The sequence below is a fragment of the Cantharellus anzutake genome (genome assembly GCF_015039405.1).
Source record: "Cantharellus anzutake strain C23 chromosome Unknown EI90scaffold_11, whole genome shotgun sequence".
Lineage (NCBI taxonomy): Eukaryota > Fungi > Basidiomycota > Agaricomycetes > Cantharellales > Hydnaceae > Cantharellus > Cantharellus anzutake.
In genome coordinates, this window is record NW_024066961.1 from 834,446 (window position 1) to 848,944 (window position 14,499).

Here is a 14,499-nt window from a genome sequence, read left to right on the forward strand (position 1 = left end):
TGAGCGTGGGAGACTGGCCACAGCGACGACGAAGAGATTTTCCGGGGCTATAGACGTTGCTGGACCGAAAGGCCTACCCTATTGATGGCAGAGTTGAGGCGCCGATCTCTCGGACGGAGGTAGACAGTTTGGTGTTAGCGGCCGATCTTGCGCATTTCACCCCACAAGACCAATTTCTTAGAGGCTGGGTCACCTGCCTACAACTTCTTTCCTCCCAATGTTTGACAGAGGGCTTTTAATTAAAGGTTACGTTCTTGGTTGAATAAGATGTCTGAAAGAAGTGAAAGAATTTGATGGAAAGAGAGGAGAACAAAACGGGGATGGGAATTGCCATCGGATTCTCGAATTGGGTGGAGTTCACCTGATCTCGTTTGGGAGCAACCATAATTCCTTCGCCTATATAAACCCACTCAAAGGATACCCTGCTTTAGCTCTTTATCTCCTATCCCAACTACCAACCATCAACGAACGCTACTCAACCCAACGCTCAGCTTTTGCTCCTCCAACTTCCACCCACTGCACACATCAGCATCATGACCCGTACTCAGAGAGCTTCCCACCCCCGTGCCCTCGCCAGAGACAGGTAGGCCTGGACCTCCACATCCCACCTCTGTATTTCTTCTCACACTTGCAACTTTGCAGGTCGCTCTCTCGTTCTGGCTTGGACGACCACATCCAGAAGGGTGGTTCAGGTTCACACAACTGGGGCTCCATTCGCGACGAAATCGAGCACTTCGACCTTGGTGATGAGGACTACGACATTCCTGAGGAACTCGACGAGTATCAATCCGCTGATGATACCAGCAGCTCTGTCGCTGCGACCGAGTCGACCGACTTGGGCAGTGCTACTGGCGGGTTGAGGAAGCGTGCGACGAGCATCAACATGACGGAAGACGAACTCGTCCGTGCACGTCAAGTTCGCACTCGTTCCTTCAGTGGTCAGAAAGACAGTAAGTGCAAAATGTTACATTCTGCTGGACCGCCTCCTCAGAATTGACGCACGGATTCCTGCCTCCTTCAGTCGATCTCGTCACCATCGCTCGCACTTCGGTGCGGCCTCATCCTCCCCTCCCGTGATTCATTCGTCCGTCGTAACAGCGTTAATGTGAGCACAAAGCTGTACCTGTCCTTGCCTATTGAACCTGAGCTCACACCGCCAAATGCCTAGCGCAAGTAATTGAATCTTATAAAATAGCCTACTCGACGCCAAATAGTTTCAATCAATGCCATCGGCCTCAGCTGTAGTTAATTGCTCTCTTTTCACCCCCCCCCCTTCCTTCTTCTGGGTAACCCGTCTGCTGCTCCTCACATGGCACCCAGGAGTTACCTTCGCCTTTCTTGCATTCCTGTCTCCAAATATTTATTACCCCTAGCGATGATCTTGGAGCTGGTCGAGTGGGCTTTTCTTCCTCCGTTCCGCATAGCAACATGTACCATTATTCAACTTCTTAACATTAAACAATGAATACTATGGCCGTATATATATCTCTCACATCAATTTCGTGATGATAGAAGGTAGCTTTGGTTCTCGGAATTCATCGTAGGATAGATCTCGGTGGGGGCTGCCCATGGAATGGCATCGGCTACTGGCTGTTGAGACAGGTGAAAATCGGGCTTAGTATGAGTAAAAGCTCACGCACGGACATGCAGCATGATTATAATCAAAGGCTACGCAATTCATCACGAAGCGGAGATATGACACGTACGTATATATCCCCAGATCTGAGATATATTTCGGGAGGAACACATGAGCAGGCGACGGAAATTAATGATGGACCCTTCTTGGTCGCGTGAAGTATATGATTGCAAACTATGGTTGAACCTGAGCAACATACCCTGACTCACGACTCGTTGGGGTACGTTGACTCATCGGTAACACAACCCCCTGAGGCTACTTATAGGTTTCCAACCAACTGCAGCTCACTGAGTGCTCCGCAATCTTGATACACTTGTTCTTTTGGCATGATTAGCAGGACCGCGCGTCAGCCATAGGACTAGTATACTGAATTGCAGCTCGCCTGATTCGTTTTGATTAGTATGACGGTACATAGTGTATTCGTGAGATGCAGTGCATGCAACAATCATATTGAAAAAAATTGTTGCCACGCGCCGTGGGGACGAGAAGGTGAGTGATCATCCCCTCCCTGGTCCCTTGAGAGCGAGATATTAGTCTAGAACATATCATGATGTCAGGCTTAAGCATTGCAGGAGGCGAAGACCGGGTGGAGAGGCATGGCTAGAGAGTAGGACGAGAAAGGAAGACTGGGGTGAAGTGCAGTGTGCGCGAGGAACTCTTAGGTAACACTGGAAAATCGGCCCGATTCGTCCCTGCACTAAATAGCTCACTTCATCATTAGAAGCATCAATAGCGCAAAGGTCCTGCGTGTGGCTGAGTGTGCGAAAGGTTGTGCTGTCGTTTTGAAGGCGAGGGGAAAATTGTGTATGTACCCAGACCTCAAAGTACCCGGGTTGAGTTGACGGATCCTGAGGGCATTTCATTAATCAGCGCCATCTTCGGCGAGCTCTGCCCCCTTTTGGTTCACCTAGGTAGGTTTAGGAAAGAGATGATAGCGACGAGTAAGCAAATTGCCCCCAATTTGGGATAGTGCAGAGTGGGAGGAGGATCTGAGGAGTACTCACTGCCGGGTCGACAAAGTTGGTGCCGCAATGTGTACAGACGTAAAAGAGGATCATCCGCGTTTCTGTCCGTTTCGATTGATCTTGGTAGAAGACGGCACTGATTTTATGCGTCATGTTTGTGAGATCTAGCCTCGCGATAAAAGGCAGGAAAGAGGTATGCATACTCATGGTGTTGGCACGCTGGGCATTCAATATTGCAATGCGGCTTGACGATTCGAAATGTTAAAGTCAAACATGAACTCATGAAAAACGGGAGGAACCAGGGTTGATGGCTCACAAGTGTTGGATCTGTGTATAAATCCTGGGTGACCCCGGCCTTCTCTCTGAGGTTTATTACAGGAAGAGACATCACATGCAGACGTCAGTCTGTTTCAGAACAAAAAACCGAACACGGTACGCACTTGGTGATCGTGAGCAGATCATCCCGGTACACGCAAATGTTCTGGCTTGGTTGCTCGGCGCCACACGAGCGACACCATAGCACCATTACACGACGAACGGGATCCGACTGCCGTCCGGGATCAAGAGATAAACAAGCTGCTTGGTACACAGAGAACAACCCAGACGAACCTTGGGCGAGAGCAAGTTATTACTGCAGGCGGGAACGCAGTTAGTTTGGAAATCTCTAGTGATGAGGGCATCATTTGCTTGCCATTCTTGACAAAAACTGAGCGAGGCCATGGTGGCCGGCTTCCTCAAGCGCTGACAGAATGGTCAGTCAATTCAATTGTGATCACGAGTTGCCCGATCAGATTTATATTCCCACACTCGAATTTCGAGCACATTCTGCAACTTTCTTACAGACTCAGCAACATCGTAAACCCAAAGAGAAGAGAATATGGCGGAATCAACGAGACCTAGAGTGTACTTTGATATCTCCATTGGCGAAAGGATTGTAGGTTCGCTTTCATTTGTGGGTCATTCCTTTGACCACTGACTCGTTGTCCCAAATCTAGGTCGGCAGGATCGTGATGTCGTTGTTCAATGATGCAGTCCCAAAGACTGCTGAGAACTTTAGGGCATTGTGTACAGGAGAGAAGGGGGAAAACTTGAAATATGAGGGATCAGGTTTTCATCGAATCATCAAAGGGTAGGCGCTTTCTGATCATGTCAACTGAAATTGCATCTAAGATAACAAACTTTTGTCGCGTAGCTTCATGGTCCAGGGAGGTATGTGGGAAACGGTGATCGCTTATTCGGGTTTCCGTTCATAATTTGATGCATACGGCCCCAGGCGATTTTACGCGACACAACGGCACTGGAGGGGAGTCCATTTACGGGGAGAAGTTCGATGACGAAGCGTTCGCATTCAAACATGACAAGCCTTTCCTACTATCAATGGCAAACTCTGGAAAGAATACTAATGGTACGTATGGCTCTGATTGCCTTAAGCGCCGGATCGATGGAAAAGCGTGGATCACTTTCAGGCTCTCAATTCTTCATCACTACCGTCCCCACGCCGCACCTGGATGACAAGCATGTTATATTTGGTGAAGTGATTGTGGGAAAGTCTGTTGGTAAGCCAAGTGTATCGCTGCTTCTCTTGGCATTAGTTTGATCTCATATTGCATTACAGTACGAGCGATGGAGAACACTCCCACGGCGTCAGGGGACGCGCCCATCCTTCCGGTGAAGATTGCCAAAGCCGGAGAGCTGAAGCCCGACGAGGATGATGGTACAGTGACCTACAGAAACCCCGATCTTCCGAGTAGCAAATATGAAGACTATCCGGATGACGAAACCAGTATCGACGTGCAAAATGTGGAGGCCGTTATCAACATCGCCCGTGAAATTAGAGAAGACAGTAATTCATTGTTCAAAGCTGGGAAGTACAATGAAGCCCTCGACCAATATCAAAGTTAGTCTCAACTTCAATTTTTTGTTATATATTTGCTTACTACCATATAAATGTGATCTAGAATCCCTGCGTTATCTAGATGTGCACTTCGTTCTACCCGAGTCAACCAGCGATGAAGTCAAATCTGCCTTCAATGCCAGCTTACCCCTCTGCTTCTTAATATATCCCTTGCCACTCTCAAAATCACTCCCTTGTCAGGCGAGCGTGCCCGAGACATCATCAAGCACACCTCGCGCGCTTTACGCATCCCTGACATAAGCGTGCAAGACAAAGGGAAAGCTTTATATCGCCGTGCATTAGCACAATCCGCGATCGACGAAGATGAACAAGCCGAAAAGGACTTAAACGAGGCGAGTAAACTCGTCCCTAGCGATGAAGCAATCCGGAAAGAGCTGGAGAAGATAAAGGCCCGTAAGCAGGAAAAGCGAGAGAAGCAAAAGAAGGCATTCAGAGGACTATTTTCATAAAATGGTTCGCATGTAATTGTGGTATTGGGAATACAGCATGTACAATGAGACCTTTTGTTAGCGCATACGTCAATTTTTGGATGCATACCTGGCTTTCGCGTACGCTAGGCCGGCGGATCCGGAATGATCTCGTGTGCAGAAATACCGTTATACCAAAAGTAATTCGTACATGAGCCTGAGGACTGCTTTTATTGGTCGATGGGCTTGGGCTTTTAGTCTTGCGTGGCTGTATTCCTGCAGAGTTACACTTTGCTTGAAGCTCCCATTCGGCGGCAAAATTTGGGTTACGGAAGTCAATTACGTAGAATTTGCACCACGGGAAACGGGATAACTTCGTTCAGGGATGGCAAATTCGCAATATCTTCCACCTACAACAGCTGTAGAAAACGTCGAGCTCATTGAAAAAAAAACGGTCAATCAAAAACCTCCACCTTATTCAATGCTCTTCAATATTGGCGACTTCGGCCTTGGTATACGCAGAAATCTCCCGCATCCTGTTGAATCCAGCCGGAGACAAGATGTCTAAATCCCACTCCCCCTCCAAGAAGTCGGGTAGAAAAACACAATCCGCACTGGGGCGGTCGACAGAGCAAGGCGTAATATCGCCCGTGTCCTTGTGGCCACAATAAACGCGAAGGGAAGTCCCCAGCAAGCTCGCAATGAATGGGGCAATGGCGAGGCAACTCATCGTACCGTTGGCGTATCTGGGCATCCGCCTTGATAACAAAACAAAATCTACGCTGTCATGTGCAAGAATTTCATCGAGGGTGGTCTGCGGGGAAAGGAGGAGGGCGAAGGACCCTTCAGCGAGAGAATAGTTACGGAGCCCGTTGTACTTGTGTCGGTGGAGAAAGGCATCAGTAAAGGCACCAAACTGCAGGTACCAAGATAGCCATTTATTTAGCGAACCTCTGCCCGCCCTCGATCAGCCACGTAAGCGAAAGTGGTAAATGTTACGTAATCCCGAGGACCCGCTATTCACAAGCCTTGGTACGTGTGTTGTTATGACTAGCCCGATCTGGGCTCTCGTCTCGCTGTTCGTCTGATTGTTTTCTATATGTGCACTCTATCTAGGCAAGCTAGTATACTTTCGCACCCAATGTAATCACAATCATGCTTCTTGTGTTGAACCCGAATTTCCCATATCGACTAAAACAGCGCAAGTGGAACCCATTGGCTCAATGATCGTGACAGCAAGGGCCATTCAATTGGTGAGGAGTGTGAAGCCGTCACATCTCCTTCGATTTGTAAATATTCTTTGTGAATGGAACGAGCCCGCACGCAACTTGCGCCACTTGGACGTTAATTCGATGCTTTGTTCGCAAAAGATAAACTGCAGAGGGAGTTCGATTACTTCATCCTACGACAGTTACTCTGATGCACAGCAGCGAATTATTCAACCTGGGTCTTCGGGGAGCTGGATTGGTTCGTCCGGATAAATTGCATTTGGGGGATGAATTGTCACTCACCTATGGTTGCACAGAATCCCAAGCCACCGCGTTTTACAACCTGCATCCGAAATAGCTTATTTTACATTTCGACATTGCGTGTCGCGCGCGCACGTCCACGTCCACGAACAAAGAAAACTGGGTACGAGCCTGCACCCGCAGCTATCTTTTCTCGACCGGTAGGCATCACTCCCTCACACTTGGTATACCCTTGACTCGCAATCACGGTGTTCCATTACTGACGCATGCGTGCTAGGATCATGTCTTTCCTCACCGACGTCAGTTGGCCACATCACGAAAATCGGACAGGCAACTGGAGCAAAGCCCCCTGCTCGGCATCTTCAACGTTGCTCGTAACCAAAACGCGTTGCACGAATCTCGTTATCATGGGATTTATGACAGGCTCCTGGACTATTACTACTCCGTAGCGGGTCCATCCACGATTCCATTCCCGTCCCTTCCTTTGACCTCTAAGTATGCCTCTCTCTTCGTCTGCACACACTCCTCTATAATGTCTATTCTGAAGTCGACTCCGTTCTCCACTACCCCTCCAATCATACCAACTTAGGTCCCTTAGGTGCCTCGTTCACCTTTGTAACTTGCATGCCTTCACACGGTCGTTCCGTCGATGATCCACGATTTACATTCATGTTTAATTCGCTACATTCCGAACGCCGATTGCCACCATTCTTCCCTGAACGCATGTGTACGACCATGCCACAGATCACGAAAATCAGACTGGCGCCCCCCGTGCTCCAGGTGCCTGCAGGCGCTCTGGAGCCTCCGGAGCGCTCTGGACCAGGGGACTCTGCTATTGCCTGTCCGATGTTAATGAGGTTTTCCTACAGCAGCTGTCACAAGTGGAGGATATCACTGGTGTGTTGGTGAATTTTCCATCCATGAACGAAGCTATCTTCCATCTTCCCATTTCCTGTGTCGTAAATTCTGCGTAGTTGACTTGCATAACCCAAACCTTGTTGACAAATTGAAGCAAGAATAACTCTGCAGAAACACAGCCCACGCAAGACTAAACAGCCCAATCCCATTGACTCATAAAAGCAATCCAAGTCCCGAAAAAAAAAATAGCTTGTTGCTGCGCTCACTTACAGCAAGGTGCAAAAAAAATCGGTGCATCTACTTACTGTGCACACGGGACCAATTACTGGCAGGTGTCAAGCGTAACACAAAATTTGAAAAATTTGAACCGGCTCAGTTTGATGCCCAATTTCAGGACATTCAGCAATGAGTAAAATTTTTCTTGCACCAGTTATGAATGGGTTTGCGCTTGCACAATGAAGTTCTTGCGCAGACGAGCCTGTCTCATTTAGCAACATGCCAACCACTACTCTTTCACGCAGAGTTATTCTTTGCTTCCACTTAGCAACAAGGCTTGACACCACGGGAAACGGGGAAACGAAAGATAGCTTGACAAATTTGCCAACACACCAACGATGGGCTCGTAACAGCTATAGAAAACGTCGAGCTCATTGAAAAGAAAAGCCCGGCCATCCCAAAAGCCCCCACCTCATTGCTCCTCTATTGGCGACTTCGGCGTTGGCATCGCAACAATTCCCTGCATCCTATTGAATCCAGCCGGAGACAAGATGTCTGAATACCACTCCCCCTCAAAGAAGTCGGGTGGAAAAAACACAATCTGCGCTGGGGTGGTCAACAAAGCAAGGTGTAATATCGCCCGTGTCCCCGCGACCGCAATAAATGCGAAGGGAAGTACCCAGCAGGCTCAACCCATGCAGGCTCGAAATGGGGTAATGGCGAAGCAGCTCATCGTACCGTTGGCGCATCTGGGCGTCCGCCTTCAGGCGCAAGTCCGACCTGTCATCTTTCATCTCCATAATGAGAATCGGCTTCTGCTGTTGAGTAATAAGACAATAGAGTACGGCGTCACACGGACGAATTTCATCGGGGGTGGCTGGCAGCGAAAGGAAGAAGGTGAAGGACCCGTCAGTGAGAGCATAGTGGAGGGGTTTGTTGTAAGGCTCAGATAACGAGATTCGGGTAATGTCGAAGATGTTGAGTAAGTTTTCTGGCCAGCTTGTGTCGGTGGAGAATGGCATAGCCCTAGCATACTTACATCAGTGACGACACACCGAACTTAACGACATGTCACCGCGAGACTCCTAGCAGCAGTATAACTGGGGAATAGGAAAGAACTTGGGACTACAAGCCCTGGGCGCGATTTGCACGGTCCTCGAGGTAGCGAACGAATGCAGCAACTACCGCAAAGATGTCGTCCTCCGAGCCACATACAGAAACCTGTTACGCAATCAGAAAGTCGACTTGCTGTCACACATATTAATGATAACTCACATGCGCCATGTGACCTTCTCTGTGTCTTTCCACAGTCCCGATCAAACCTTTCTCACTTAAATCGATACCCTTTTGGAAGTTATCCAAATTCCAATCTTCAAAGGGACCAGAAGCATCCCATAGTCGGAGATGCAATAGGTTTAAGCCCTGGGTGGTACCATTCAAGAACCGGAGAAGTCTTGCAAAACTCTAAGCCGCAAAACAAGTTGAGTGAGAATCAGTCCAAGGGAAATCGTGTCGTCCGGTACTCACCGATAGCACATCGTACTGGGTATCAGCGGAGATAGAAAAATATACCAATGGATTTCTCTGCCCGACCGGCCTGAATTCCATTGCTTGGGTTTCAGTTCCGAACCGTTTATTCAGGGCTTCGGTCCCTCCGAATGCGATGCGGGATTCACCATAAAAAAGCCGTACCCGCGATCGAGGCCAAAGTGCCATTCTGGGGCGTAAGACTCGATGATTCCTATAAAGGAGGCAGGCAGGGCACCTTCCAGCATGAGACGAAAGCGTCGGGATTGCTGAATAGTGCACCCTGTCTTCCACACGCTAGGCCTCCATCTGTCAACACCACCCCTCCCAGAGTCATCACCGACTGCTCGCGTAACCAACGGCACCGATGGTCTTAGGGGCGTCCCCTGCAGTGCAAATCCATCGTATTCCATTCCTGTGATGGCAATGCCATTATCCGGAAGGAAGGAATAGGTATGTATTGACGATGTAGGGGGAATTCCTGAGCACATGCTGGCGAAGGTGGGGTGGTAAGGGGTCGGCACGACACGACCCACGTCGAGGTTTGACATGTTGGATCCAAAATGGGCGATCTCAGTCACGTAGCGGGGAAAGTCCGTTGATGCGTAAGGTGCTGGTGCCGTATCTGGGGTCATATCGACTGGTGGGGGCGCTGCGTGGGGGGCAAGGACGCCTTCTGGCACATTGTAAGGGTTGTATTTTTTTCCGGAGTTGAAAGGATGGGTGGGACGTGATCTTTGGATTTCGGTACCATCTCCACATCCGCTCTCATCCAATTTCCTCTTCATGGGCCTTGTTCCAACTGAGGGAATCGCTGAGCAGACAGTAAGGTGGCTAGGGATCGGGATAGGTTGGCTCTCGCGTTGATAGAATGCCGTGCAGAGTGTACTAGAAGCATCTGGTGCACTTCGCATCTGCGTCACATCTGAGTCACTGACAGTGTACCACCCTGACATGCAGAAAAGGCGAACGAAGTAATGTCCCGTGTAGACATCATGACCCTGATGGTGCAGAGTCGCGTACAAACGATAGAAAACATCTCCCTGTCCATGAGCGCGTAAACCAATAGGACCATAAGTAGAAGGCGAGGATGACTGACGTGATTTTCGATAGGAACACCGATCATGGGAGGGGGCCTACATGCCAAACTGCTTCTCTCACTCCCATGATTCCTGTTCAGATGGACTACCAAATGGGTAGGCGAGTTCATAGGTCGAGAAACACTGACGCCACTCCTTCCACAGCCACATTCGTGACAGCGCCGTTTTTCGACTACCCCGCGCTTCTCGTAGCTGAAATACTGATAAAGGGAAGTCCCAAGGTTCATAACGTAACCGGATCCTTGTTCCTGAGACGATGGAACGCCAATCGTAACATCGTACTGATTCTCCGTGCTTGCATAACTGTGATTGCAGTCGTCGAAACGTATCTCTTCACGCACAGCGTACTCGAATAGGGATCGAATGCTGTGCAGAACGGGCGAATGATGAGAAGGAGATAAATCTTCAACAGGTCGTCAGGTGTGTCCACGAACCTAGAACCATGGTGATCGTAACTGTCCAGATCCGATATGAGTGTGTTAAAGACTTCATTGGAATCTTGAAAACGATCCTTTTCATACTCCGAGTGGCGCTCGTCAAGACGATTCACTATTGGCTCCAAACTCGACCAAGACACTACAGCTGTAGAGGAATAGACTTGCACAAAGTTCGACAGGCAGCAGAGAATGCAACTCTCGGTAGTTTTGCAGTTGGTATGATGGTTGAGAACGCGAAAGAGCGGCTCTCCCGGAGTGTGGATGAGAATCTGAAGTGCTGATATGGTTGCGCAGTGTATTAAGTGCGAATTTTCGATTCCCGAGGGGGCAACGATTGGGGCGAGGACTGTATGCGTAATTTTAGGTGGATTGTTCATCTTCCTTGATGATTATCTGGGTTACTGAATGAAGTGGCGGACGCGTAGGTTATCGATAGTGACGCTAGGTGGGACGTCGAAGAAACCAAAACTGCACAGTAGAGGCGTCTAGGGAATAATTGGGATAAGGACAAACATGGGAAGGGATGAGGAAACAAGGGAATTAGTTTGTGGACGGTCTCGGATGCAAGAAGTGTTGCGCCACGGCGCATGGTCCTATCCACTCTCCATATGTGGAGAACAGTAAGCATATAGTCTGCATTCGTCCAAGGTCCTCACCGGGAAGTGGGCCTGACTAATGACGGGCGCGGGGAAGGAGTGGTTATGGGCCAAAGCCCGAGTTGGAATTGGCTTACCGTATTGTACGTTATTTATCCCAACGCGATCCCAAAGCTTTGCACCTTTCGTGGCGAGTATCTGCACAGGTTGATTAATGCAGTCAAGCGGTACTGAGACCCTCATTATATACGTGGGCGAGGACAAAGGAAGTGAGCGTTTGCTTCAAGTTATGTGCTGCGGCTGCCCAAACCACCCAAAGCTCCGTTCGCAACCAGATATAGGATGCTTCCGTGGTAACCCTGCGCACGCTTTGTTGCGCGCCTCCTATTCATTCCTCACAACCACTCGGCAACCCGGCATGACTTGTTACTCAACGTAAGTCGAGTTTTGCGCCATATAGCTTGTGAGCCTAGTGCAACGCCACGTGAAGGGTGGAACATGCTGGGGTTGGTTCAGTGTCAAAGGGATACCCAAATCAACACCGTCACTAGATCACTGGATGAACAGCATGGGACACCGATCATCTGAATCATAAAGAGATATTTACATCATATGCAAATGGGCGGTCAGGTTTTGGCATGTGTCAAAAGGGACCGAACATGCATCCCGTATGGGTTGGGCACATACATCAGATACACGGTGAAGGAGCAAGGACAAGAACATGAACGAAGGCAACACTCTAATCTACATGAATATCACAGCTTTTTTCACCAAAGTCACAAGATATACGCGAATTACTATATCGTCAAGCTGTCGCATGAGTTCCCTCAATTTGACGGAAAAAATCGCACTCACTTTAAGGATTCTCCTTGAGTAGTCCTGATCATCCCTGAGAGTCACCTCACTGGTGTGACTGTCCACCTGGCCAGCTGCAAAGGCTGCTCGCCTTGTTCTAATTTGTGCTATCGCGTCCTCATCTAATCTAGGGTCTCCCGTCTCCTCGCTAGGTCCTGCGACTTCAGGTCGATTCAAAGTGAAGCGTCTTCTCGTGATCTCGCTTTGATCATCCACTACGGCGTCATGCTTGTGTGTCTCGGGGGAGGCGGAGTCTTCTGCGTAGCCACCATAGAAGTCCGATTCCAGTGTATAGGTTGAGAGTCCGGTTGTGCCATCCGACCTGTGCTTGTGGGATACTGACCATGTGTTGGCTGACCTACGCCTGCCATTGCTCTCCGCAGGCGATGATGGTCCCTGCCCTAGTTGGGGGTTTGCAAGAGGGTCATCCGGATGGTGATAGCTAGTCATGATTGGTGGTTGAGGATGCGTATAATACGAGGGAAACCCAGTGTAGCCTCTTTGATCATCTGAGAGCTGCGACTGCATGTGCGCGTTTTGCCAGGAAGAAAATCCACCTTTCCCGTCGGTGAATACAAAGCCGGGTAATCTGTTGTATGGTGGACCTCTTATCACGAACATCATTCTCTTTACCAATGGGGAGATCTTGAACAACGTAAGGGTTGTACCGCTCTGATTCCGTCAGCGAAAACTCATCGTCCAGCATATGCTCCCTATCTAGGCGTGCTACAGTGGGAGGAGGGAATTGCGACGGATACTTGGAAGAGCCGCTAGCCATCAAAGGGGGTTGATCGTACACCCCATGGGTTTCATGTGAGCCACTGCTTGGAGCGCCAGTTCCATCACCAGCATCGACATACGCCACCTTGCCAGCGTGATGGCCACCTGTGGAGTGGTGATCGCGGCCGCGACCGGCAGCCGCCTGTGAGTCGCCAGGTCGGAAGATAGATTCCCTCGTTGTAGACCCTAATCCATTTGGAGATAAACAGCTGATTGATAAATTCAATCCAGAGCGGCGCATACCGTGAGAATTTTTGCGTCTTCGTCTTCTAATCCAGTTGTGGCATAACACAGCAAGTGCCACCCCAATAACCACGCACAGCACTGCATGGGCGTAAACATCAGCGCTAGGGACATTGCTTACTTAACTCTGGATACGTACCCGAGATACCAGCAATTCCACGCGTGTTCGAAGAGAAACTGGGGGACAAGGGTCTCAAACAAAGATCCTGAAAATACCTGCGGACATCTCTACTTACGCGGTCGGTTTCGAGGAGGAAGTGGGTGCGGGGACAAGCTACGAAAGTTCCTCAATAGGCGATCGCGTTGCTCAGCATTGAACATGCCTGGCTAATCGTGTAAACACTTCCACCCGAATCCGTCGAGCTTAATTTTTCACTGCTTGGTGACGAGGTTGAATACGTTTGAGTCGCTGGGAGTTGTGGGGTTGTTGTCGACGTAGTAGTGACTGAAGAAATGCGGCTAGTGTGTGCACGAGTTAATATTTCGAGGATGTGGGGATTATTGATGAGCTATCCAAATGGTATAGTTGCTTGTCGTTGTGCTTTGAGTCGATGAAGGTGAGTAAGAGCGCGGATTTTCTGGTGTATTTATTGAATACAGTAGGGACTTACGACGAATTTCCGCCCGGACCCGTGGGCGGTGATGTTTTGCTGGTATTCTGAGGCGGGTCTACGGAGGATACGGAGGACGAGCTGGTGTCTGCTAATGTCGTCGTGGGTGCAGTCGAAAAATCGGTGCAGAGAAATTGCTTGCGGATTAGTCGTTAGAGGGGAGAAAGGACACGCGACATGTTGGAACATGTTGTGCTGAGTACCATGCAAGGTATTCAGGGGACAGAACCCAATGCTCACCGTGTAGGCATTGGTGTTGGCGGCCAGAAGGGCCGATGTGGCTTAGGGGGCCTAAAGCAGGGGACGTCGTGGAACTCGGTGCTTTACGTTCAATCCAGAATTTCTCATGATGGTTGTCGCGTTGGTTGGTTTCACCGGCGTGCAGCATCCCAGCCTCAGAGTGTTAACAACAAGGCGCAGATAAATAAGTATAGACGGATTAAGAGAACGAGAGAGAGGTGAAAGCCTCTTGTAAGGAACGTGGTGGCTGGGAAGTCGTCAATAGTTGGTTTCCCCCCTCCCAAGGCGTTGGTGATATAAGGGAAGGTAGTGGTGTTGAACGCCGATCAGAATTGGGGAAAATGAACTTCCCAATCGGGTATCAATGAATGTGGGAGATAATTTTGTCGCATAGCAACGTGAGTCTAAAGTCTAAATTAAAGCTCATCCACGAGGATGGGCAGAACAAGAGCAAGAGCAGGTGGAAATATGCGCGCTCGCACGGACGTATTATATTCCCAGAGAATGCTGAACCACCCGAAGCCAAACACATGCAGAACTGATCATACTAAGCGAATGACGTCAAGTTCGACGATCCACTACGACTTAATATTCGGGCGAGCACCGCCTAGCTAGGTCATAACAAGGAAGAGACGCGCATCCCG

The 14,499-nt window shown here is 49.4% G+C and overlaps 8 protein-coding genes across 8 annotated transcripts; 3 read left to right on the forward strand and 5 right to left on the reverse strand.

The window, feature by feature from the left end:
• The first annotated feature begins 518 nt into the window (after positions 1 to 518).
• On the forward strand, positions 519 to 1,396 carry EI90DRAFT_3152609 (uncharacterized protein). Its single transcript, XM_039065805.1, has 4 exons — positions 519 to 583; positions 643 to 950; positions 1,022 to 1,105; positions 1,169 to 1,396. The coding sequence occupies exons 1-3, from the start codon at positions 534 to 536 to the stop codon at positions 1,075 to 1,077; spliced, it is 414 nt and encodes a 137-aa protein (XP_038919259.1). The 5' UTR covers positions 519 to 533; the 3' UTR covers positions 1,078 to 1,105; positions 1,169 to 1,396.
• Positions 1,397 to 2,553: 1,157 nt separating this feature from the next.
• On the reverse strand, positions 2,554 to 3,151 carry EI90DRAFT_2911527 (uncharacterized protein; the record flags this gene model as incomplete). The annotated part of the gene is made up of 4 exons (XM_039054425.1): positions 2,554 to 2,737; positions 2,805 to 2,845; positions 2,918 to 2,963; positions 3,042 to 3,151. Coding segments are annotated over 4 exons (381 nt in total), but the record flags the coding sequence as incomplete, so codon positions are not given.
• Positions 3,152 to 3,478: 327 nt separating this feature from the next.
• On the forward strand, positions 3,479 to 5,349 carry EI90DRAFT_3169166 (peptidyl-prolyl cis-trans isomerase; the record flags this gene model as incomplete). The annotated part of the gene is made up of 8 exons (XM_039066313.1): positions 3,479 to 3,535; positions 3,597 to 3,730; positions 3,794 to 3,810; positions 3,875 to 4,006; positions 4,068 to 4,157; positions 4,217 to 4,498; positions 4,560 to 4,615; positions 4,639 to 5,349. The coding sequence occupies 8 exons, from the start codon at positions 3,479 to 3,481 to the stop codon at positions 4,963 to 4,965; spliced, it is 1,095 nt and encodes a 364-aa protein (XP_038919261.1). The 3' UTR covers positions 4,966 to 5,349.
• Positions 4,971 to 5,778, reverse strand: EI90DRAFT_3045775 (uncharacterized protein). The gene is made up of 2 exons (XM_039059430.1): positions 5,401 to 5,778; positions 4,971 to 5,320 (listed from the first exon to the last, which is right to left on the reverse strand). The coding sequence occupies exon 1, from the start codon at positions 5,675 to 5,677 to the stop codon at positions 5,402 to 5,404; it is 276 nt and encodes a 91-aa protein (XP_038919262.1). The 5' UTR covers positions 5,678 to 5,778; the 3' UTR covers positions 4,971 to 5,320; position 5,401.
• Positions 5,779 to 6,038: 260 nt separating this feature from the next.
• Positions 6,039 to 7,315, forward strand: EI90DRAFT_3045777 (uncharacterized protein). The gene is made up of 3 exons (XM_039059431.1): positions 6,039 to 6,390; positions 6,449 to 6,592; positions 6,670 to 7,315. Exons 1-3 carry the CDS (start codon positions 6,343 to 6,345, stop codon positions 6,979 to 6,981), a joined length of 504 nt encoding a protein of 167 aa, XP_038919263.1. The 5' UTR covers positions 6,039 to 6,342; the 3' UTR covers positions 6,982 to 7,315.
• Positions 7,316 to 7,916: 601 nt separating this feature from the next.
• EI90DRAFT_3045780 (uncharacterized protein) lies at positions 7,917 to 8,706 on the reverse strand. The gene has a single exon (XM_039059432.1). It carries the CDS (start codon positions 8,486 to 8,488, stop codon positions 8,039 to 8,041), a length of 450 nt encoding a protein of 149 aa, XP_038919264.1. The 5' UTR covers positions 8,489 to 8,706; the 3' UTR covers positions 7,917 to 8,038.
• Positions 8,707 to 8,835: 129 nt separating this feature from the next.
• EI90DRAFT_177268 (uncharacterized protein) lies at positions 8,836 to 10,132 on the reverse strand. The gene is made up of 2 exons (XM_039052188.1): positions 8,994 to 10,132; positions 8,836 to 8,930 (listed from the first exon to the last, which is right to left on the reverse strand). The coding sequence occupies exon 1, from the start codon at positions 9,947 to 9,949 to the stop codon at positions 9,104 to 9,106; it is 846 nt and encodes a 281-aa protein (XP_038919265.1). The 5' UTR covers positions 9,950 to 10,132; the 3' UTR covers positions 8,836 to 8,930; positions 8,994 to 9,103.
• Positions 10,133 to 11,644: 1,512 nt separating this feature from the next.
• On the reverse strand, positions 11,645 to 12,942 carry EI90DRAFT_177406 (uncharacterized protein). Its single transcript, XM_039052189.1, has 2 exons — positions 11,982 to 12,942; positions 11,645 to 11,923 (listed from the first exon to the last, which is right to left on the reverse strand). Exons 1-2 carry the CDS (start codon positions 12,603 to 12,605, stop codon positions 11,921 to 11,923), a joined length of 627 nt encoding a protein of 208 aa, XP_038919266.1. The 5' UTR covers positions 12,606 to 12,942; the 3' UTR covers positions 11,645 to 11,920.
• Between the last annotated feature and the right edge of the window lie 1,557 nt (positions 12,943 to 14,499).

Coding starts and splice junctions, on each gene's coding strand:
- EI90DRAFT_3152609 (XM_039065805.1), top strand. CDS start 534: ATGACCCGTACTCAGAGAGCTTCCCACCCCCGTGCCCTCGCCAGAGAC. Junction 584..642: donor CGTGCCCTCGCCAGAGACAG/GTAGGCCTGGAC, acceptor GCAACTTTGCAG/GTCGCTCTCTCGTTCTGGCT. Junction 951..1,021: donor CTTCAGTGGTCAGAAAGACA/GTAAGTGCAAAA, acceptor TGCCTCCTTCAG/TCGATCTCGTCACCATCGCT.
- EI90DRAFT_3045775 (XM_039059430.1), bottom strand. CDS start 5,677: ATGCCCAGATACGCCAACGGTACGATGAGTTGCCTCGCCATTGCCCCA.
- EI90DRAFT_3045777 (XM_039059431.1), top strand. CDS start 6,343: ATGCACAGCAGCGAATTATTCAACCTGGGTCTTCGGGGAGCTGGATTG. Junction 6,391..6,448: donor GTCTTCGGGGAGCTGGATTG/GTTCGTCCGGAT, acceptor ATGGTTGCACAG/AATCCCAAGCCACCGCGTTT. Junction 6,593..6,669: donor CAGCTATCTTTTCTCGACCG/GTAGGCATCACT, acceptor CATGCGTGCTAG/GATCATGTCTTTCCTCACCG.
- EI90DRAFT_3045780 (XM_039059432.1), bottom strand. CDS start 8,488: ATGCCATTCTCCACCGACACAAGCTGGCCAGAAAACTTACTCAACATC.
- EI90DRAFT_177268 (XM_039052188.1), bottom strand. CDS start 9,949: ATGTCAGGGTGGTACACTGTCAGTGACTCAGATGTGACGCAGATGCGA.
- EI90DRAFT_177406 (XM_039052189.1), bottom strand. CDS start 12,605: ATGATGTTCGTGATAAGAGGTCCACCATACAACAGATTACCCGGCTTT.